The sequence below is a fragment of the Primulina tabacum genome, chromosome 16, assembly GCF_025594145.1.
Source record: "Primulina tabacum isolate GXHZ01 chromosome 16, ASM2559414v2, whole genome shotgun sequence".
NCBI classification, from domain to species: domain Eukaryota; kingdom Viridiplantae; phylum Streptophyta; class Magnoliopsida; order Lamiales; family Gesneriaceae; genus Primulina; species Primulina tabacum.
In genome coordinates, this window is record NC_134565.1 from 34719034 (window position 1) to 34742357 (window position 23324).

Sequence of the window (23324 nt, forward strand, 5' to 3'; positions counted from 1 at the left end):
TTTGAATTTGCACTCGAACCCGCCTTTCAATGCTGGAAATTTCTCCAATACCTCATTTCCTCCATCGAGGGATCATGCCACAATCTGCAAAGAAAGTAAAAACTTGACTAAAATTGTGTTTAAAGAGTTAATGCAGAAGAACTTGTTGCAATCAAATGCTAGAGCTTTATGCGTTGGAGAGGGATCCGCCTCCTCCGTGTCGGTGTTGCACGAGCTGGGATTGCCTGATACTTTTGGGGTTGACAAGCACCCATTTTTCTCCCTTTTCAAGAGGAGATTTGTGTATGAGCTCAACTTTGAGGATGATCATTTCGACTTTGTGTACTCAGGAGATCTCGATAAGGTCTCAGTTCCTGCTCTCCTTGTGCTGGAGATTGAGCGTGTATTGCATCCCGGAGGAATAGGTGCGATGCTTGTTGGAGCTCGTAAGTTCTATTCAGGTGGCTTAGTAAGGTCAGCCACCACTGTCGCGTCATTCTTGAAGAGCTCTGACGTTGTTCATGTTTGTGGTGTTGGATCTTTTACACTTGTGATATTTAAGAAGAAATTTGGAAACTTTGCTTCCTTTGAGCATTTTCAACTTCCAGCTGATTGTCCTTCCATCGCAAAAAACAAGCCCTTTATGAAGTATATCGAGCCTCTTGCACGTAAAAACCCAAGGCAGTTCAACCTGGAGCAATCTTATCTCCCCAACTTCATGAATATCTCCTCCAGAAACAAACTGGTTTATATCAATGTCGGTGCGGGGGAATTTGCTAAGTCAAGTATTGCCAAAATGTCGAAACTGTATTGCTCCAACCACCACGCTGCTTTTGACATGTTTGTCATTGATCACAAAATGTCTGTTCTGTCGTCTTTTGTGACAGATCCTGGCATCACCTTTGTCTATCATCCGGCCCTAGATGGAGATTCAATTGCACCAGAAATCACCCCTGATGAATATTTGAGTGCTCCGATAGATGAAAAAGAGTTTGACTTTATTCTCTGGTTTAATGAAACAGTATCAGATGGAGATTTCGTGATCCTTATGATAAACACTAAGTTTATGGAGTTAAACATTCTTGTCGAACTATTCAAAACCGGAGCAATATGCCGTGTCGACGAACTCTTCCTCCACTGTGCAGATCCTGCAGATTGCAAAACAACCATGTGCGGAGACTGCGAGAACCTTTTAAAGAGTCTGAGGAAGAGTGGCGTATATGCTCATGATTGGTTGGGAGATTGAGCTCCGTATGTCTTGTGAACTTGTGTTTATGTGTGCTTTGTTTCTATTAAGTATAAATTGAAGTTTGGATTGAGGACATAATCCACGCTTCTCTCTCACTTATTGTATTTGAATCTGTATTCTGTGTTGAATTGATGCCTTTAATTTCCTTCGCTGGGTTGTGGAGGAAGGTTTCTTCTATGTTAACTATGCTTTGTTCGAAGGTTTGCTCTTTAGTTTACTCATTTACATGTCACTTACGTTCGTCAACTACAAAATACTGTCCAGTGTTTTGTTCGTTGGCATTGATAAGGTCAATAAGAATACGATGTGTCTAGTGTTGTGTAGATGGATCTGGTTGCTGTTAAGTGCTCGGTTCTTCAGTCATTCGTTAGGTATCTGATTCTTACTTGCACCAATCTTTTAGAAGAGATTGTTGGATTTGTTGTTTGACTGAATTTAAGCAGCTATTAGCTTTTAGCATTGTTTGTGGAGATCGATTCGCGTATCGAAATAGGATGACAAGTTAATGGGCTGCTGGACTTGGACGTGGTTGTTCTGCCAGGAGCATGGGTATCCTTGGCTCTTTTAGATCAGCTGGAAGTTGTTTCGTGTCTGGCTCATTTAATTGCTGGAGTTAGAAAGAAATCAAATCGACGCCAAGTGTATTATATATTATATTTGAACTCAAACTCGAATTTGGTAACTTGTTCGAAACTTGACTGGAAGCTCAAGAAATGAATGACTTCGGCCTTCATTTTGGCTCAATCTAGAATTTGAATTCTACAACTATTATTTCATTTTAAATTTAATTATCGAATTCTATTAAGAAATACTCAAATTATGCTTGGCTCGATAAATATGTTATTAATAAATATACTTAAGTTCAAGTACATGAGCTATTGAGCCAAATAATATAGGTTTAGATTGAGCTTGAAAATGTTTTCGGATATGCGTGAACTTGGTTCAAACTGGATGGTTTCTTGTATATATTGAATAATCTTCACGCAGGCTTAAAAAGCTCACAAGTCAGGCTCAATTTGCAGCTCTAATTATAGCCACTCACCGATTGCTTGTAAGATGGCCTCGGGAGCTTGCCTTGATCCTCATAATCTTAGGCACAACTCCTGCACCATCTCAGCATATCAACCTAGCCTGGTGAATTTTAGCGGCACAAAGCTACATAATCAGTGATTACTAACAAAATTTTTAAAAGACCGGACGTAAGAAAGGTACCAGGAGTCAACCAAGGTGTTTATCGACTCAAAACATAAAAATCTGGCCAATTTTCCGGTTCCAGTCCGGCTAACGACAGAACTTTCGATGCCAAAAAGATGTCCTGAATATCATATCCATTCACATTCGATTCCTACTATTCTTATACGGATTTGGTCCGATATCTTGCATTCGATTGTCTTTGGTTCTGATATACGCAATCTTAGTTAAACATTGGGAAGTCAATCCAACCTCCCCATGATAAAAAAAATATTAATGCTTTAAAATTTTATAAATATACAAGTATTCCTCCTTATACATTAAAGCAACACAAATTCAAATTCTAACTTCACCCGGCTGATGTCCAACATGTGTTACAGCCAGCAGCAAAGAACGGTTTAATCAACACTATCTAAGAATAACTCTGTATAGCATTTAGCATTGGATGAATAGATCTCATATAAAATATGTGGAGCACTCACACATTCCAATCAACATATGCTACACGAGGAGTGTTTTCTCAGATGTAACATAAACCAGCCCAAGAAAGAACCATCAATGTCTTCATCATAAATCAAAGCTGATTCCAGTAAAGTAAACTGTTATGATGTGATTTTATAGTGATTTAGTTGGCACTGAGAACTGCACATGAAATACTAACAATACATGGTGCAGTTGCAGCAGGTAAACCAGATTTTCCACCACTTAATTGCGGACAAGGAGTTGAGGTTGCTGACATCCATTACTTTCTAGGCCTAACAAATAACATTCAGTGCGTCGATACCCACAAAACAAGCATAATGGAATTGTATGCATAGCATGCACAATATTTTCCGTATAGAAATCCCACAAGTTTCAACAAACGTCAATGATATTTCATGAGACACGACTGTGAATGCTATTCGGTTTGGAATGGCGGTTAACACGAACTACCGCACTTACCAACAAAAAATGAACACTAGAATGAAAAAGAGATGCATACATCACTTGATATATTTTCGTGTCATGCAGTTAATTGTGATCCCAAACAGTATCCGAGATGAGACAAAATACAAATCCAATAGTTCCAAGAGTAAAATAAAATGCATAATCAAACAACATATAAGTCGACTATTATGTCAAACAATTGAGAGATGATGATTCAAACAATAACAAATTTTGGAAAAGAAGAGAAAAGACCTAAAGGCAGAATCATGGCTCAGCAACCCATGATAGCACAATTGTAGACAAAGACACCTGAATGCTCCTTCACTCCAATAATTTTCCAATCCAAAGTGTCATTCTTGACTCCCGACTTTGGATGCCAGGAATTCAAGACAATAGCTTCACCTTCAGGACCCCTTTGACCACCCACAACAAGCAGTGCCTCTCCACAGGACTTGAAAGCAAGACCCCAACCATTTGATGAGTCAGCCCTAACTGGAAGTCTCCCTACTTCGTCCCAAGAGTTCTTTTCTTTGTTATACTTCTTCACCATGTTAGTTGCATATTCGACAGCATAGAGTCGGTTGTCAACTACTGCAACAAGAGGAGGTGCATGCGCTGCTCTGTTGACATTGGGATACATGCCCTCGATTTTTCTCCACTTTCTTGTATTGAGGTCAAATTCCTCCCCACAAGTTAATGAGTCGGTGGGACTAGTCATTCCACCAATAACATAAAAATTTTTATCCATGAAAAATCCAGAGCATAATCTACGAGGAGAGTGCATGCTCGGTAACATTTCCCATTTACCAGTTACAGAATTGTAAAGCTCGGCAGATTTCAAAACATTCCCATCCTTGTCGCTTCCTCCAGCTATAATGGTTATTGATCCAAGACTACCTGAGGCAAAAAGACAACGAGGATGATTCATTCCTTCACACTTGACCCAATCACGGCGAGTCAGGCTGTACTTCCAAATGGCGAATTCGAACAGCTCACGTCCGAAAACCAACAACTCACTCCCCACCGCCAATGACTCCTTATCAGCACAATTAAAACAGTCATCACAAGGAATTTTAGGCAATCTCATCCACTTCTTCCTGAAGGGATCAAATGCCTCCCACCCTCTTGGATCACAAACCATATAGATCCAATGCTCCACAATCCCCAACTGCCTTCTCAGCTCATACAAATACCCAATTTTAATCAGCCTATTGAATCTTGCATTTAAGAATGACAAAGAAGCATAATCTGATCTATAAGCTCGAGCAAGACACGTCAATGCAACGTCATCAAGCAAACCAGGGAGAAAAGAATCACTTGATTCAATAATGCAATGGCCATCATCATCTTCTCCTCTCAATTTCTTTTTTATATCTTCACTAACCATACAAGTAACATTTGACTTATTTCGATCAAATGATGAAAACATAAACTTTGCTAGCTTGTTGGCTTTCGAATCCATTGTAGCACTTTCCTTATCCAATAAGAAACAAAGTAGCAAATCAATTGCATTCCATACCTACGAAACCAACTCAATAAAAAAAAATATCCCACTTAATGACAAAAAATCCCGATGCGTCTTTATTTTTTTATTTCGTTCTATTGAAATTAAGCTCCAGTCATCTCTAGCAACAGTATACCCAGTCTGTCAATCCGACCCAACGATTCATAAACTTGTGAAATCCTTATCCGCTGAAAAAAAATCATTCTATCAGTATCATCAAACCACCCTTTATTGAGACTTAAAAATCCTCAATTTATTCTCAAATCTCTCCAACCCCGTAGCAATACAAAAATGGTCTCTATAAAGACTCAAACTTTCAGAAAAACAAGCGTAACCCCATAAAAAATTCGCAGCTCCTTCTCCAGGTATTCTGAAGAAACAGACAAATTTACAACACACAATTAGTTAATCACTCATCTGCAAAGCACGTAAAAACTAATTTTTTAATTAATATAAAAGGATCAATCGATTCTGATTCTAACCAGGCATCACGAGTTAATTAGATCTTCTTTCACGAGGAAGCAAGCATCAGCCCGGTCTTCCAGCAGTCCGACTCCCCGGCACATTCTTCCGCCCCCCGAAAAAAAAATAGGGCTCAATCGCAGCTCATACAAATGGAGCTCCGGCAAGCATCGCCGCCAGAAGCGGTGTCCAAAGCGAGGTATTGTGGGAGAAAATGGTATGAATTTTGTTGTGTGAAGGAATTTATTTGGGACCTTAATAATTACTATTTCTGATGTATTACGGGTCAACTTTGTGTTTTACTTTTCATAAACGCGTGCCCCCTGCTCTTTCTTTTCAAAGCTCTTTTCCATTTTTGCATATTTTTCAGTTATCCACTTCCTTTTTTTACTTGCTAAAATTGAAAACCAAGAAATTAATTAATCAAACAAAAAATTTTCCAGAGACTGTTTCAAGATCACGTTAATGAAAATATTATTTTTATGAAAATATTATTTTTATATCGAAAATATTATATTTTATTACATATATGGATGGGTAATATGATGAAATAATAACATATAATAATGAGGATGTTTACGAACAATATTAATGCATGTATGTACTTTCTATATGCATTAAAACTTTTTGTCTATTAAACTTTATACAAATAATGGGGAGTGGCACGGACATAATATGAAGGAGAAATCAATTATTGTAAAGATTTATTATATTATTTTTGAAGTAGATTACTTTTGCTATTTCAGACCAGTAAAAAATTTATATATTAAAGATCATCGAGCTAAAATCATACTATATTTTTAAAAACTTTTTTTTAACCTTTAAATTGATTTTCTCTACTTTTAGAGTTAGTATTCTAATTTTGAGTTAATTTTACGCATATACACAATACTACAATAAATAAATAAATAAACATTCATTATATATTCTTTTTGCAAGAAAAGACGGGGACCTTACTTTTTGAATTTTCCCATAAGATTTTAGGTCTTTTGCCTGAGGATTACTACCACGTTATTTTTATTTGTATTAAAAAAACATGTGGAGAAAATATATTCCTATCTTGAATCAAATTATTATTATTTTTGGCTTTATATTATAAAATTGGATGAGCTAGGTAGATAGTTTCCTGAGCAAATATGTATTCTTTCACTTCCCTGTGAATGTTAATGACCGAGTATAATGAACCCAGACAATGGTTTGCACACTTGAAAACAAGAAACATGCCAGAAAGATTTATGACATGGTCATTCTGATACTTAATTCAGTCAAATATTCACGCAAGGGAAATAAAGTACTTTTAAATGAGTATAGAATAAGTGCTTACGAGAATGAACGTGAACTCCCTGATTTCACCTTTTTGAGAGTATTTATAAGTTACCAGGACCACTATGAGATGCAAGGACATGAGACACTTCTTGACTTTAGCGTGATATGAGAACATAGAGGGAAACAAGCCCCTTGATTATACGTGAACATGGTCTATGATTAATTGACTTAGTCTCCTTATATTGTCCGATTGAAGCCATGGGCTCGGGCTTGTACAAGTTGGTAGTGGTCTGATAGGTTTCCCATGTTGATGATTTCGGGGTCATCCTTGGACCCAGGCAGAGAAAAAAGAACCAAACCAGAGCCATTCCAAAGTTGGTCTGGGTAACCCAAGAGAAGAAGGTTAGAAGCCAGCCCATAGAAAAAAAGAATATCCTATTTAAATCACCCCTGAACATACATCAACCCGAAAAACCTATCAAACCACTACCAACTTGCACAAGCCCGGGCCCATGACCTCAACCAGGAAACACAAGGGGAATAAGTCAGTTGATCCATATCCACTAATATCGACAGGTCTGTTCCCCCTACACGTTCTCAGATAATGCTGAAGCCAAGACATAGGCCACGTCCTCAGATCGTGGCCATTACCCTAACATTTCGGAGTGGTAACCGACTTTAGTATTTTATAATACCGTTAGCAAAGATAAAATAAAGAAGTTCGCTTTCATTCTCATAAACACTACTTTTATACTCATATAAAAGTACTTTTTGTCTTCTGCATGAAAATTTGACTGATTTGAACATCAGACTGATCATACAGAAAACCCTAATATCGTTTTTTGTTTTCAAGTATGGAAATCATCTAGTCTAAATTCATCTTATCCAATCATCAGTATTCACGTAAAAGAAACACATTTCTACACGGAAATTCAACTCACTAATTTTGCTGAGTAACATCAACATATGAAAAAATGTGCACGACATACCTTTCAAAACAAATATAGTCCCATTGTTGTGATGCGACACTCAACAACTGACAACTAAGCAAGTTTAGAATTTAGATAGGATTTTTTGGCACTCAATATTACACGTTAATGATAGCAATATTTTGGTTATTCTTTTTTCTAAATTATTATTACTCATAGATAGATATTTTAATTTGAATTTGTGAATTCTAAAAAAGCACGCATTTTATGATACATGGACTTTTAATTCATTTTCTATCTATTTTTAAAAATTTAAAAACAAGATGTAACGTCGTATACTAGCTATTATCAATTTTTTAAGCAGATTTAAACAAGACATATGAAGTATTTTAATGATAAGATAATTAGAATACAAAAACTTAAACAAAATTCGTAAAAAACTAATTTGTCTTTTATATGGATGATAACACGATGGATTTGAGACGAGTGTGGCCAAACCCGGACCTCCCCACCTCACTTTAGACTCCTCCCAATTTACTTTCAGATTTATATTAATAATATTAAGAAAAAAATATTATTATAAATTAAAATCTATTAATTTATATTAAACTCTTAACAAAATAAAATTAACAATTATATATTTTCATCTTAAACATATTATTATAAAATAAAATTATTTCAATATTAAAATATTATAAGGTAAAATTAAGAATTAAAGTATATCTCAATAAATAAAATATAAATGAATTTTTAATATATATAGTGGCGGGACGGTCCATCGCCAAGACTTGCCCCCAACATGTTTGAGACCCGATTGACCGGGTCTAACCCGTCAATGCAATACAAATTTAATACATAACTAAGTTTAAACCCGATTCATTGTCATGTGTAGTATCTTAGAAAAGTGCTTTATCAAAGCATCTCTAACTGTACTCTATTAACTCCAAAAAGTTGAGGACAAAATTTCCTATACTTGCAGCCCAAGACAATCCACACTTGCTCGAAAGCTGGAAACTAAAGACATCATCTCAATATCTAAGCTTCTACCAAGAAAAACTTATCTCCAGTCAAGGAAAACCCCGACTCAGTAGTCGAATCTTCACATTGTATACCCGTTTCTGTTCAGCACTACACTTTTTCTCTGTTATCTGGGCAGGCGAAAATCACTGCATTACCTAACTGCTGTCAAATGAGACCATCGGTTTCACAACATTCAGGCACCTTTTTCTGGAGATCATGGCGCTTGCACCAGCACAGGTATGGCAGAATTGGCCCGGCTTCTCCAACAACCCACGCGTTCTGCGCGACATCCTCTAGAGTCATTCTTTGCAAAGGATCTGCACAATAGATTCACTCATTGGTGATGCAAAAATAGAGCTGAGGTACATTTCAAATGCCTCAGAAAATAATGATAAATAATGCAACTGAGTGGAAGACTGACCTCTGCACAGAAGGCCCTCGAGCAGACTCTTTAATAGAGGGCTCATTTCATCAGGGAGTAACAATGGGTCGTTAACGATCTGAGGGTATCAACATCGATATCAATTACTAGAGAGCAATATTTTTCCGAAATAAGGTGGGAACAGGGAGACATACTTGTATAGATAATGCACATGAAGGAATTCACAAGTTGTAATAACTATGGACTATCCCGATCTTGGACTCCCTTATAGGGCCTTTTCCCTCACGGGCTTTCCACATGCGCCGTTACTCGCAGAACTCTCTACACCTGGCAATGGAGTACGTGCCTCCCCAGGTTTCGATCCCAAGACCTCCAAACTAAGTACTTGGATCCTTGAAATCTGGTACCAATTGAGCTAGTTATAGAAGACGCCAGTCTATAGACCTTGGTCCCTAACTTATTTGCAAGAACTGCCAAGGGCTTTGAAGAAGTTTTTTGGGTGAAGCCCCTTATCCAGTCGTCCTTTAACGGTATCCGCTTATCCTATTTTTTTTAGTTATTGGGATGTATCCCGCTAAGATTCCGCTCATAACCCTGAGTGGACTTTCTTCTAGAAAGAATGTGTGGTAAGTAAAAGAAACAGTTACTCTTTAGCTTTTTAAGCTATTTCATCCGAATTGTTTACTCGTGGAGTGCTGTCGTTCTATTCATAACCACGAATGAAATTCAATTGTCCAAATCGCGTGTGTGTAGCAAAATACAATGTATTGAAAGAATAAAAAAAGCAAGAGCAAATCCGACTATTAGCCTTTTATAGCGGATGTAGTAGCAGCATCATATTTAGGATGAGAGGGCACACGTCAACCCGAAAGCCAAGTAACTCAATTGGTACCAGGTTTCAAGGATCCAAGTACTTAGCCTGGAGGTCTTGGGATCGAAACCTGGAAAGGCACGTATTCCACTACTAGGGGTGGAGAGTTCTGTGAGTAATGGCGCATGTGGAAAGCTCGTGAGGGAAAAGGTCATATAAGGGAGCCCGAGATTGGGATAGCCTTTTAGTGTAATGACCATGGACTATCCCGATCTTGGGCCTTCTTTCCCTCACGGACTTTCCACATGCGTCATTACTCATAGCATTATCTCACCCCTGACAATGGTTCTTTCGCCTCCCCAATTCTCGAACCTAAGACCTTCAGGATAAGTACTTAGATTCGAGACTTGGGGAGGCGAAAGAAACAACTATGAGTAATGACGCATGTGGAAAGCCCGTGAGGGAAAGAAGGCCGCTCAATTGGTACCTGGTTTCAAGCATCCAAGTACTTAGTCTGGAGGTCTTGGGATCAAAACTTGGGAAGACATGTACTCCACTGCCAGGGGTGGAGAGTTCTGTGATTAATGTCGCATGTGGAAAGCCCGTGAGGGAAAAAACACTATAATGGAGCCCAAGATCGGGATAGCCCATGGTCATTACACAAGTCGTAGAGCAAGAGTTGACAATACACACCTTGTCGTACGTATCTTGCAGGTTCTCTCCCAAAAATGGGTATTTTCCGAGAACCATACAGTATAAAGTAACTCCGACTGCCCATGTATCAGCAGCTTTTCCATAATAAGTTTCACCTATACAGCACTCGGGAGCTGTAAATACAGGAGTTCCAGGAGAACGACGAAGCTCATCATTATCATCCTACACATGAAAATTTAGTGAATTGAGTTCATGACACTGAAAGTTAAATGCCAGACAAGCAAAGAGAGAAATTATTTTGTATAAAATATTTTATATGGTTATTCTACTCAAGTCCTTTATGAAGTAAAATACGTCCTCTGGTATACCAACATCATTTTCGGGCATATTCTTCACAAGAAATACAGAATTAGATTCAATCATTAAGTGCACAAGCAAGAATCCACTATGATAGATTCTAAACAAATGATACGATACTGCCAAAATAAAGGTGATATCCAAGTAAAAACAAACAATGAAATATAAAATTTCCTACTGGGACGTATCAAGTAAAAATTTTCCCTAACCAAAAATCCAAACTCTGAAACTATATAGACTGAATGTATATGTCCATGAATTTCAGATAGTTATTCCTGTAAGTGATTCACGATTGATGCGTCCACATTTCAGCACTAAGTAGCACAGAGTCTGGGAATGAATCACAAGCTCTCTCTTTCACATGATCAAATAAATCAAAAAGAATTACTTACCTCAAAAATCTGACTGACGCTAAAATCACCGATCTTGATGGCACCAGAACCAGTAATTAATAAATTATCTGGTTTGATATCCCCATGCACTATGTTCTGTTATTTGGAGCAAATAAATACTATCTTCAGTTTTCTAGAACTGAAAGACCAAGCATGACAAACTCGAGCTCATGATATTTTTCTTTAGTGGTAAACTCATGTCAAGTTGCGCATCACACGATCATAAATGCATTTCGATTTTAAACAATTCATGAGCATGCAATGTGTTTCAATCCTTCAATAAAAAGCTAAAAGTAGAACAAAAATTACAAGAATGAGGTCCATATACCAAAATACCAAACAAAGAAGCAGAGCTGAGAAATCCTTTTTCTGCCTAAAATGTGAAGCATAACATAAGATCTGTGCTTGTTACTACTTAATACCATAGGTTGCTGCATAAAACTTGGCCACTTTTATAATTATTAGTTAAATAATAAAAGTAGAACAATGAGCTCGTCTTTCAGATGGATACAAAAGACACTAACATGTCAGAAGTCCAATAGGCTGTAGACCAATGTAGAATTCTAAAATTGTAGTATTACTTCACACAGTACTAACTTAATATAGATGAAATGACGTAAACAGGCACATGATGAGGTTAAGCACAATATACTCAGAAACATTTAACGTAAGGATATTTACAAATCGACGTTTAAAATTTTTATGTCAGCTTAAGGTGATATTAAAAATCTGGGAAAATTGAGCAACATACACCTGTACTTCCTCAGCATCATACATCATTGTGTAAGATCAAATAACATAGACGGTTGAAGAAAATCAAGATACACTAAAGGTATATTCAATTAACAAAATAAATAGCACACAGAAGTCTAAACACCATACATGAGCATGAAGATACATCAAACCAGAAACTACATCACGTAAGTACTTCCGTGCAGTATTTTCTCCCAGGCAACATGCAGGACCGCTACCATCAAAGACCCATTTGCCTTCCACATATTCAAGAACTGAACAAAAGTAGCTTTGAAGTCACATAACAAAAGCCACTATTGGCTGGGGCGGAAACAAAACCAGGGACATTATAGAATACCCATATAGAAGTGATCACTTGTAGGGTCATCGATAACTTCAATTAGATTGACAATATTGGGATGGCTCAATACCTTCATTATTAAAACCTGCAAGCATATCATCCATCTATTTGTAAAACTCGTATGATGAAAGGAGAACTGCAATAGGTTTAAACAGAACAGCACATCTAAGATTATCAAAGGACCGCTGAAAAAATGATCATACACCCCCAACAATCAATATATAATTGATAAAGAATGCTCAGAAAGATGGATGCACGTGACATCTGTAAGAAGTGGAGATTATCAAGTAATTTAGGCTACTCGCAATTGGCTTTAAAAGAAAATTTTATAGACATGGCGGGAGGATATTTTGCAAGACAATGGTCATGACACACTACATGATGGCTAGAAAGCCAGAAAACATCTACATTATAGGTATAAAAGAAATAACCTCAGTACAAATGAAGCAACATACTTGCAACCACCTGAAAAGATGACATACAAGAAGAAGTTATCATTACCTCACGAAGAACATCAGACATGGCAGTTTCTGAAGGTGTGACTCGTATCTTCAACAAATAAGACTTGTGAAAGGACTGCCAAAAAAAGAGAACAGCTGATATCATGTAAAGCTATTTCTAATAACTTCATTCTTACATGGGTTCTTGTTATATATTCTGGAGAACCAATAAAAGGTTTTTAAAAACAAAGAATAATCTAGCTTTCTGTCATTGTGTTAGAGATTATTATAATGTAAATGTGCAAATGAAAACTGTCGGCTGATCAACAAGATAGAGTGTGATATCCACATTCAAAGGCTGCCTCTGTTATATTTTTGAGTGCAATACGATTTAAAGCAGATCCGAGCTGCAAAAAGATCAATAAAAATTACCCGAAAGGAATTTTGTATGAGAGTGTATGAGAATTTAGAAACTGCATACGTAAATATCTAAATAACTAAGTAACCAAGAAACAAGACATCACCTTTATAGCATAACTTTTACCATCTATATTACTCCGGTAGAGAACCTGCATATTGTACAATACATGGCAAAAAGATTACATGTAATATTCCATAGAGAAAACTAGAAGGCGAGATACTTTTACCATTAGCCTCACCACTTTTCCATAGCTGCCACCACCAATCTTTCGTTCATAGACATACTCATTAACGGTCTTGATTCCATTTTCATCCTGAAATTAGACAAGTTAATTTGAGCAGAAAAATGATAAGTAGCAATGGATTAATTACTACTCTCATAGTAGATATTTATTTTATCTGATTTAAGCAACTTTCATTTAAGGATGAACAAACGAGAAAATGATCAGTTTTTGTTATGGACAATCTCATTCTTCTGAGCATAAAGCTTGAGCTACTACTTTATGTCTGCATTGGTAATTGAAAACCTACATTAACACGCACTAATTGTAGTGACAAGGAAATTGAGTAGAAATAACCATCATTACCACAATTCTATCACACAAAACACATTGATAAAAACATAGAAAATTTCATTCTACCAACACCTTGAAAGACCAATCATTAACTAGCAGAGAATTTTAGAGCTCTATTCTTTCTTAATATTGATAATAGGACCTTTTAAAGATTTTTTACTTGCAGTGTATTGGCTCAAATATCAACTCAAGGGGGAAAAACTATCTAGTTTGGTAAACTATAACATAAATCATTAATTGGGATAAATTTACATATTTAGATGAAAAAGTTCCCAACACAAACTTTGAATGCTAAAATGTAACTCATTAAAGTACAGATATCTTTAAACATTCAGGTAACCACAGTCATTTGCTTGTGTTTAAGTAACAATCTCATGTATTGAACAATTAAGCAAAGTTAAATATCCACACAAAGTGACTTTAATCATATATAGAAGATAGGGGATAATTTCTATGTTTGTTTTGGTGGAACAACTTTGTGATTCTCCGAGAAACTAAAAAGGTGCGAGACACCAAGTAAAATTGGTGGACGGAAGAGACATTCATAAAAAAAAGTTTAGATTTCAATATATCACTTCGGATATTTATATATAATAAATATCAAAGCAAGGTACAATTCCCCAAAGTACATCAACTAAATCCAAAATTGGAGGGGACATGTCACACAGCTTACCTCTGAGCGAAGGACACTGGGGGTTTCCTTCACAGGGAATTCCCGGCAAATGAATCCATGCTGCATCCAATACCTGAGATTCTCCTCAGCTCGTTTGGTAGGGCTTTGGAAATCACAGTCATCCCCATTTCCATCATCAGCCACATCTCTGTTAGAAAAGCCATCATCCTCATCTTCTGTCTCTTCATCCAATAAGAACTCGCGTGCGGTGCTATCACCCAATCCTCTAATTTTGTTGGATTTTTTTCCAAAGCTAAAACCAAACCAGCCACAGCAACCCACTGCTGTCATTTTCTCCATCGTATCCCTCTTAACAAACATCGCAAGACTAAAGTTCTAACCAATCATTTCAATAAACAAGACGCTAACCAACCAGAACCCAGAGTCTTGAACAAAGAAAAACAGCAAATCAAATTAAGACCAGCATGTTCCTTAAAAAACCAATAAAAATATTAACACCGTATCAGTTGATTGTGGAAGCTATTAAGCACAAATTTTGATTCCAATTTAACTTCCAAAGTTCAATCACATACCAAAAGACACCAAAGTAAAATTTTCTGCACCTGAGATGAGGAATAAAGTTAAGGACAGCCTTCAATACTTGAAGTGGCCTGATCAGTTATGGCATTCGAGAGGATGCCATTCAGCAAAGTGAAAGAAACAATTAATAAACTCGATACCATCACAATGTGGAGGTGACATCTCGGAAAATGTCTTGACCTTTTCGCCGAACAAGAGAAAACCCAAAAAAAATTTAAAAAATTTATGAGTATTTTTAATTCAAGCCGGCGTTCTTACTGTTCAAATAACGAAACATGATTATAATATACAGAGGCAGATACGTTTGAATCGTGGGCTAATTTCAAGAAAGGTAAAAAGAATAGCTTTTTAAATCATAAGATAGCACAACGAAAATTATAATATAAAATTAATAGAATGACAAACAGATACAAAAGACCCATTCAACAAAAAAGCTGAACATTTTTAAAAAAATCGCATACACTACCTGTCTCTTGTGATGATGCTCAACAACGTGAACAAAAAACCCAGCTCAGAAATCTACAGAAGATCTGATTTTCAACGTGCCACAGAAAAAAAAATGGAACTAGAACGAAATAAAGATACATCAGAATAAGGAAGAAGAGCCGAAAGTTCGAATCCCAATCCCAATTCTAATTCAAATTCAAAGCCCTCCCTCAGCTTTATCACATTGTAGTCAATCAATCGTTAACAAAATTTCCGCTACAAAAATAAAGAAACACGGGAATGAATTTTAATGCATGAGATCGAAAAATATTAAGGGGGAAAAATGGGCAACGTGGAAGTTTCAGAAATTGGAAATAAAAAAGATTTGAACTTGGTTGGATGAAAATGATGTCATTTCTCTTTGAACCCAATTTATTTATTTAAACAATACATTATTACTTTATAAAATCATCACCCAAATATTTTTTTAAAAAAATATTCGTTTAATTTATTTATTCACTGATATTTGGAATTCACAGACATTTCAATAAATCTCATTTTAAAATATAGTACATCTCTTCTGATTTAAAAGTCAAATCCTATTTTATAAATATAAACAATAATTTTTTAAAGTCGCAGTTACACATGAAATTTGTATTATATAATTGGTTATATAACAAAATTTAATACTTAATATAAAATTCCATTCACGAAGAGTTCATGCCACGATAAAATATGTCCCTGATATTAAATTTAAATATATAAAATTGATTTGGATTTGCGAGGTTCACAAAAATTTATGAATATCACGTAGTCAAATTAAAATTAGACAATTGAATGTAATGTGCGGATACTACCTTTATATTAGCTTCTTATCAACCAATATTCGCAATTATTCTACGTGGAAGAATAAATTAAATAATTATAAGAAATGTAATTAATAGTTATTATTTTTCTATCCTAGGCTACGTTAGGTTGGAGGATAAATTTATGAAATTATTAATACAGAAACGATAAAAAAAAATAATTGAAGTAGAAATATAATATATATAATGATAAAATAATATTGTGTGTTGGTATGATTGTTAAGAATGAGACAATTAATAATCTTTTGATAAATTGACAAAATTGCTCATCCACTTCGACGGCGGCGGCAGTTGTCGGCTGGCAGTCGGCCGGCAGTTGGCGGTTGTCGGCCGGCGGCGGAAAGTGGTGGTGAGTTTAGATATAAGAGAAGGGTGAAATTTGAAAAATATGATAGATTCAGAGTTGGATAAATAATACTAGGGGGTGAGGAGATAATATTTTATCTCAGTTAATATAACATAATCATTTATAGGAGGGATTGACTTGGTTAAATAAAAATCCTACCAAATATGGGATTAGGTGGGTTAAAAACTATAAACTCACCTAATCCCTCGTACCAAACGTAGCCTAACTGATTTAGATCGGATAACAGATTTTATTGGACCTTTTTAGTACATGTATTATAAATTATATAGATTAACAAACATATTAAATGTCAGCAAATAAATTTTATGCCCTGTTAACTCAAACGTTGACATTTATCAAATTGTACTGCTTTATTTGATGAGCACGAGGAATTTTATGAAAACTATTAAGATTATATTAGAGTTACTGGTTAGTCAATTTGATTGTGTTGATTTTGTTATTAGAAATTTTTTAATTCGAGTATCTAAATATATTTCATATACATATATATATATATATACATTAATGAAAAATAGATGATAAAATGTATTATCAACATGGATTCAACAAATATTATGCATGTCATGAACATGATATATTTATATATTTTAAATATTTCGTCATAAATGATATATGTTTGATATTAAAAAACAAAGATTTCAAAATATTATTTTTTGTCACAAATTATTTGACATAACATAACTAAAATATTAATTTCATTAATGAATACAAAGTGTTTATTCATGTAATTAACCAAATACATTGTAATAAAAAATAGTAGATATCATACGAGACGATATTGCAGACTATATTCGTGAGACGAATCAATTATATTCATATTACAGTAAAAATTATTATTTTTGGAATAAAAAATAATAGTTTTTCATAGATTACCCAAATAAATATTATTCTCACAAGCCAAATAGATAATGAAATATGTAAAATAAATTGGGGAAGGGTACCAAAAGCTTTCGGAGCTTACACCTACTTTATTATATTAGACGACCTAAAAAAAGGCTTTCAGTAGCGCCCTTATCTTATAAGATAAGCCTTTTTTTTAATCGACCGGTAACACTATCTCACAAGAGTTTTGTGTAAAATAATTAGTATTTTGCGAGAAAATTTTACGGATCTTTATATCAATAATGCTCATATTTACAATAAAAATAATTTTTTTAGCATTGAAAGTAATACTTTTTTATGAGTGACTGTGAGACCGTCTCACATGAGTTTTTTTAAAATATTTTAAATAAATGCAAAATTATATTATGATCTGAACCCATGAAACTAGTATTATTTATAACATAATAAAGACTAGCGACTGAGGCACACGCGTTGCGTGTAACATAATATTTGATATTTGAAATATTTTTTAATTAATTTATAAAACGAATATTTGACATTTGTAATTTGATATGAATATTATAATTAGTGTGTTTGTACACATTGTTGTGTATGACAAAAAAATCTATTTCTCTATTAAAAATATAATAATATTATGGAAGAAAAAAAGTTTTTTGCGTTAAAAATACTAACCATAAGGTTTTTTTAAATTGAGAAGTTTTCAAATATGTTGGTACGGTTAGGGCTTCCATTTTTGGGAAGATTTCAGATGTAAGAATGACGTGGTTGAAATTATTATAATTTATATGTGGTGTTGAAGAGGAGGGTAAAAAAGAAAGAAATTTTGGTATCCTCTTCAAGCAGTTATTCTAACCCACTGACACATGATAATATAGTATAGATAATTACCTGACGTCTCATCACCCAATTAAGTGAATCCGTTAAATTTTGTGTATTGGTGGGGATAAGACTAGGTTTAGGTTTAAAAGGCTGAGACGGGCCTGGATCTTTCAAAATCTTTAATTGGTCGGGTCTCAAGTAAGTGAGTAACCAGACTCATATCGGGCCCTTCTTTTTCACTTGGGCCTAACTCATGGAGGCCCAAAAAGAAACCCAGCCTGATACCCAATTTCGTAAATTTGTAAACTAAAAGCAATGTCAAATTTATCATTATTTTCAGTGAAGCAAAGCCAGACACGATTCGTCGTCAGCAGTCCCGAACTCTTCCCCGAACACACGCTTTGTGCGGTTGCCGCCATGACAGTTGGCGTGCTCGCTCTTCAGGGATCTTTTAACGAACACATAGCAGGCATGTTTTCATACTCGGGACCTCTTTATTTTTGCTTTTGTATGTTGTATTTGCCTACTTTTGAATCGTTTCAACGGGTATGTATACTATTCAGCATGCATATGGGACCGTGATTGTTTTGTGTGGATTCGATGATGCAGCTCTGAAAAGGTTGGGTGTGGTTGGAGTGGAAGTAAGGAAGGCGGAGCAGCTGCAAAATGTGAGCGCGCTTATTATACCAGGCGGAGAGAGCACCACCATGGCTAAGCTTGCCGGGTATCATAACCTTGTAGGTCCCCTTTTTACTTTTGTTTATTTATGCACAACATACGTGAAGGTCGGGAAGTTGTTTTAAAATTTTATGGTTCGTAAAAGTTGGTTTTTTAATGATTAATTTTTTGTTTTCGTAAAAAGGGAGAGAAACAGAGTTAGCAAAGTAAATGGCAGGTGACTTGCATGAGAGGAGTTAGGAATTTAATTGGTGGGTTTATTTGTGTTTGGATGGTTAAACTAGAATTCTCAGAAAATGAGATCGAACGGCATATGTTTCTTCCACTAATTTCTGTTTGCAAGTTGTTGTCCATATTAATCTGCAACTAGTGGCTTTTCTAATGATGACCTATATTGTTCTGTTTTATGTCATGTTTTGTCGTGCGTGGTGTGAAGGCCATTCAATCGACAAAAGAATACTTTTTAGTGCCAGGAGTTCTGTTGGCTCAATGAATATTGAATAATCAATACTGTTTAAAGAAATAATTTATGGGCTGATGTTTAGTGAAAGTTTTTATAAAACTTTTTTGCATGTTCGAAACATACCAATAAATGAAAAAAGTGTTCCACAGTAGGTGTGTGGGAGAAAGGGATGCTGCCTTTGAACATCCCTTGCTGTCAATTAATCAGAATGTGGAAAAGAAGGAAGTTTACACTGGGGAGAATTGAGGGGAGGAGACAAAAGGCAGCTACAAAACCACATTCCCTAAGTCTGTGCAGGTTGCTTTTGACAGAGTTGTGAATTATAAGAGTTGTGCATATGCCAAGAACGTATGATATCCTTTGCGGGTTTCGTTTGAACGAGCTTTATGGTGGAAAAGCTGTATTGTTTGTGTTTTAATCCGTTTACTACAAAAACCGTAGAAACTTAATATATGCATATGAGTTCTGTACCCAAGAATTTAAGAAACTCCATCTGTGAATCTCATGCTCTGTCTTAATTACCGTGATAATATTGCTAGTCTTTTGCTGATGTGAGGATAATGTTGGTTTTGTGCATGTGTACAGTTCCCTGAATCGGTTGGTTTAACTAAGTGCAAAACCTTATCACCTTTTTATTTGACAGTGTGAAAAAAATTGCAATATGGTTATTGGGTATATCATTTGCATTAAGATTCTTGGGTTGCGATTGTGCCCAAGCTTCTCGTGAAAGAAAGCTGCCCGGTTCAAACTCCATCTTTGGTTTCTGGTTTGTAGGAAGTATGTAACGGCTTACACAGCCTAGGACATTGCAATTGGTTTACATTCAGGATGAGTAGGTATAGGATGATGGATATCACCAATATACGTATTTGTCTATATAAATGATGTCATTTTAATTTCATAGAGATGGTTGAACGTTACCAATAATGTGAGAAAAAAGGGATTAGCTTGCTGTATCGATTGAAATCATCATCTATATCATTTTAAACTCTGTAGGACTTTTGAAACGCATAGTAATTATTCTGTCCTCTTCTGGGTGGTGAAAAAATAGAAAACGGTACAAATGTAGAATGTTGTTTTTAGGATAAAATTTCTGTTTCAGACTCCCATTCCTTATAACTTGGCTGTACATAGTTGTCTTCTGATTTTCATTTATCATGCTATTTCAACCTTAATGAACTCAAGAATATCCTTACTAAAATATTGGGTGAACACATTGTAGCTATCAAAAGAATACAAAAGCCTGTTCAAGCCTGATACTCCTAATTCCTTGTGCTAATTTCATCTCCTTTTTTTTTTTGGAATTAAAGTTAGTTGTAGTAACTATGGTGGCGGTCTATCTGCATCTATTTTGTCAACAATGTGTATATAATAATGATTACCTGGTAAACCTTGTTTTGACTGCAGTTCCCTGCTTTGAGAGAGTTTGTTAAAATGGGGAAACCGGTTTGGGGAACTTGTGCTGGTCTTATTTTCCTGGCTGACAAAGCAATTGGTTAGTATATTCATTTTATCTTACCTTGCCACTGGCTTGAAGTTTCACACTTTTGTGAACCTCAATACATGTTCTTCTTTTGCTTATGGATTCTCATACACAACACGTTCTTGTCATTAATGCAGGGAATGAGATGCTTTTAGAGTTTAGACTTTCAGTTTTGACATTTCTGTTATACGTCCTTTCCTTCAGGGCAGAAAAGCGGAGGGCAGGAATTGATTGGTGGCCTTGATTGTACTGTGCATAGAAATTTCTTTGGCAGTCAGGTATCGTAGCAATCTTTTCCCTCAAATTTACTACATTTCCCAAACATGGCCGAAAGAAAAAGCAAAAGATATTAGCTATCAACTGCATGCAAATATACAATTTTGCAGTTCTCCACTTCATGCTGATATCATTACTGATGTCGGTTTATTGTCAGGTTCTTATAGATTGATGTTTATCCTCTCTTTTTGTGTCTTTTTTGTTAAAAAAATTGTATAGGACTTGAGACATGGGCTTGATTGTTTAATGATTTACAGATTTAGTTTTTTCATTCTGACCATGTTTCGCGGTATAGCTTCTCATTTCATCAATGCAGGACATAAAAATCAATGTTTCAACTTTCAAATTCTAAGAGCAGTTCCAGGTCACCTATTGATCTTATGATTAAGTGAGATCGGTAGAATGGCTTGAGTGCATGCTACTTTCAAGAGAATGGATTAACACTGTAAAGCTGGACATTTTTTTTTGTGAACAATAGGGGAGGATATAAATACATCGATATGATGTAGAAGTATGTTTTTTTCCACCAAATTGAGTTTTATGATTGATTTCAAATTTTGTTTCCACCTTCCCTCTCAATTTCTTAAGAAAATCTAGATATATGTTTTCCAATCAATGTCACTTTTTCAGCTGCAAAGCTTTGAGTCGGAGGTTTCAGTTCCTGACATTGCAGCCATAGAAGGGGGCCCACCGAGCTTCCGTGGTGTCTTTATTCGTGCCCCTGGAATTCTTGAAGTAGGTCCAGAAGTACAAGTGTTGGCCGAAGTTGCAATTCAATCTGACGGAACTGCTAATTTTGATTCAGTCGTTGAAAGTTCAGAGGTCAAATTTAATCATTTTCATTTTTGTGCCTTCATTTCTTCATACTCACTTTGTGCTAATGTTTTTATTCCTTTTTATTATGTCCACAAGCCATGTCCTACTCAAAGACAAATATCTTTCCAAAAGTACTTCAATCCATTGATGTTACTCCCACTGATTAAGAGCCACTACTTTTGAAGAAATAATATGAAGATGTTAAAAACTTTAGTTGTTATGATTTATGACTAAAATCTAAGTGATATCATTATCAAATCTGGATAGAGGTTGGTTTTCCCCATCGGAAAGAATAGGCCTCCAATGCTGGCTGGGCCAGTCTTAAATAAACTGGAGGGGAAGCCATCATTGTCATTGCACATTCCATTTTGTTGTGGACCCTTTCATGCAGTAACCACCCTTTTAACTATTTCTCCCCTAGCAAACCTCCCCTTAAATCTGATTAAACAAATTCATCATATGTCACTACTTACGACTTGTTTCCAGGGATTGTTGAATTCTTGTGGATTTGTGCGTTCACTTCAGTAGTACTAGTTTCTCTTGACTTTTATAACAATCAATCCTTGATTGCTTAAATTTTAGGTGTTTGACTGTTGTTGATAATTAAAATTGACATAACCCTTTGCATGGATGATGTTTATAAGAATTTTATGAATAGGGATAAAGATAGTACTGCAACGCTCAAACCATCTTCGTAAATAAACAAAGCGCTTTTGGTGGGATGCGTTTGATTCTCTTTCTTTCTGCACTCACCATTTTGATATAATTTATGATTTCGTGCATCAGGAAAATTCTGGATCTGAAAAGAAGGTGATTGTTGCTGTAAAACAGGGAAACTTGTTAGCCACTGCTTTCCACCCGGAATTGACTGCTGACATTCGATGGTATGCATATTGAGCATGTACAACCAAAAATCCTCTGCAATTAATTCCCGATGACCTTTCTCTGGTACAGGCATAGTTATTTTTTGAAGATGGTGAAAGAAACCAGCGACGAGGCTTCAAGCAGTACTGCTTCGGCTACGAAAATCATAAGCCTACTCCCCGGACCACCTAAATATGATCTTCCAATATATCAACAATGACGGAAGAGTGTGTGACGTGAATTTTTAAAGGGTGGATGAAAATTTTAGTGCATGCTTTCTATGAGCTTCTGACTATTGATTACATTATTTATTCTTTATCAGTGATTCAATGCTTTGAAAAGTGGTTTGCAGCCTATATTTTCTACTTGAGTCGTCGTGTACATAATATTTAAGAAATTGTTAGTTTGATGGCATTCCGTACTTGAAGTTTGCCGAAAGAAACAATCTAAATATTTGATTACTAGTATATATTACGACTCCGAAAATCGAGGTGACGCATATGAACAAAGTAGACCACAAGTATAGATTAATTTTTGGATGAACATCATAAGGATATGT

At 35.5% G+C, this 23324-nt stretch overlaps 3 protein-coding genes across 8 annotated transcripts; 1 reads left to right on the forward strand and 2 right to left on the reverse strand.

The window, feature by feature from the left end:
• Positions 1 to 1942: 1942 nt before the first annotated feature.
• Positions 1943 to 5584, reverse strand: LOC142528620 (F-box/kelch-repeat protein At5g60570-like). Of its 5 annotated transcripts, XR_012815693.1 has the most exons (4): positions 5333 to 5584; positions 3599 to 5220; positions 2441 to 2999; positions 1943 to 2359 (listed from the first exon to the last, which is right to left on the reverse strand). XR_012815693.1 is itself a non-coding variant. In XM_075633690.1 (3 exons), exon 2 carries the CDS (start codon positions 4806 to 4808, stop codon positions 3618 to 3620), a length of 1191 nt encoding a protein of 396 aa, XP_075489805.1. In that variant the 5' UTR covers positions 4809 to 5220; positions 5333 to 5584; the 3' UTR covers positions 1943 to 2331; positions 3599 to 3617. The 5 variants fall into 5 exon arrangements, 4 of the variants coding, with proteins under 4 accessions (XP_075489805.1, XP_075489804.1, XP_075489806.1 ...); XM_075633690.1 differs by lacking the exon at positions 2441 to 2999 and having other exon boundaries at positions 1943 to 2331; XM_075633689.1 differs by lacking the exon at positions 2441 to 2999 and having other exon boundaries at positions 1943 to 2383.
• Positions 5585 to 8239: 2655 nt separating this feature from the next.
• LOC142528619 (serine/threonine-protein kinase GRIK2-like) lies at positions 8240 to 15704 on the reverse strand. Of its 2 annotated transcripts, XM_075633686.1 has the most exons (11): positions 14888 to 15704; positions 14325 to 14755; positions 13316 to 13390; positions 13181 to 13225; positions 12718 to 12792; positions 12214 to 12352; positions 12006 to 12130; positions 11124 to 11219; positions 10414 to 10596; positions 8949 to 9027; positions 8240 to 8844 (listed from the first exon to the last, which is right to left on the reverse strand). In XM_075633686.1, exons 2-11 carry the CDS (start codon positions 14643 to 14645, stop codon positions 8693 to 8695), a joined length of 1290 nt encoding a protein of 429 aa, XP_075489801.1. In that variant the 5' UTR covers positions 14646 to 14755; positions 14888 to 15704; the 3' UTR covers positions 8240 to 8692. The 2 variants fall into 2 exon arrangements, with proteins under 2 accessions (XP_075489801.1, XP_075489802.1); XM_075633687.1 differs by having other exon boundaries at positions 12214 to 12301; positions 14325 to 15703.
• A 2781-nt stretch (positions 15705 to 18485) lies between these two features.
• On the forward strand, positions 18486 to 23172 carry LOC142529640 (putative pyridoxal 5'-phosphate synthase subunit PDX2). Its single transcript, XM_075635217.1, has 7 exons — positions 18486 to 18654; positions 18795 to 18922; positions 20734 to 20821; positions 21014 to 21087; positions 21716 to 21907; positions 22688 to 22785; positions 22856 to 23172. Exons 1-7 carry the CDS (start codon positions 18501 to 18503, stop codon positions 22983 to 22985), a joined length of 864 nt encoding a protein of 287 aa, XP_075491332.1. The 5' UTR covers positions 18486 to 18500; the 3' UTR covers positions 22986 to 23172.
• The last annotated feature ends 152 nt before the right edge of the window (positions 23173 to 23324 follow it).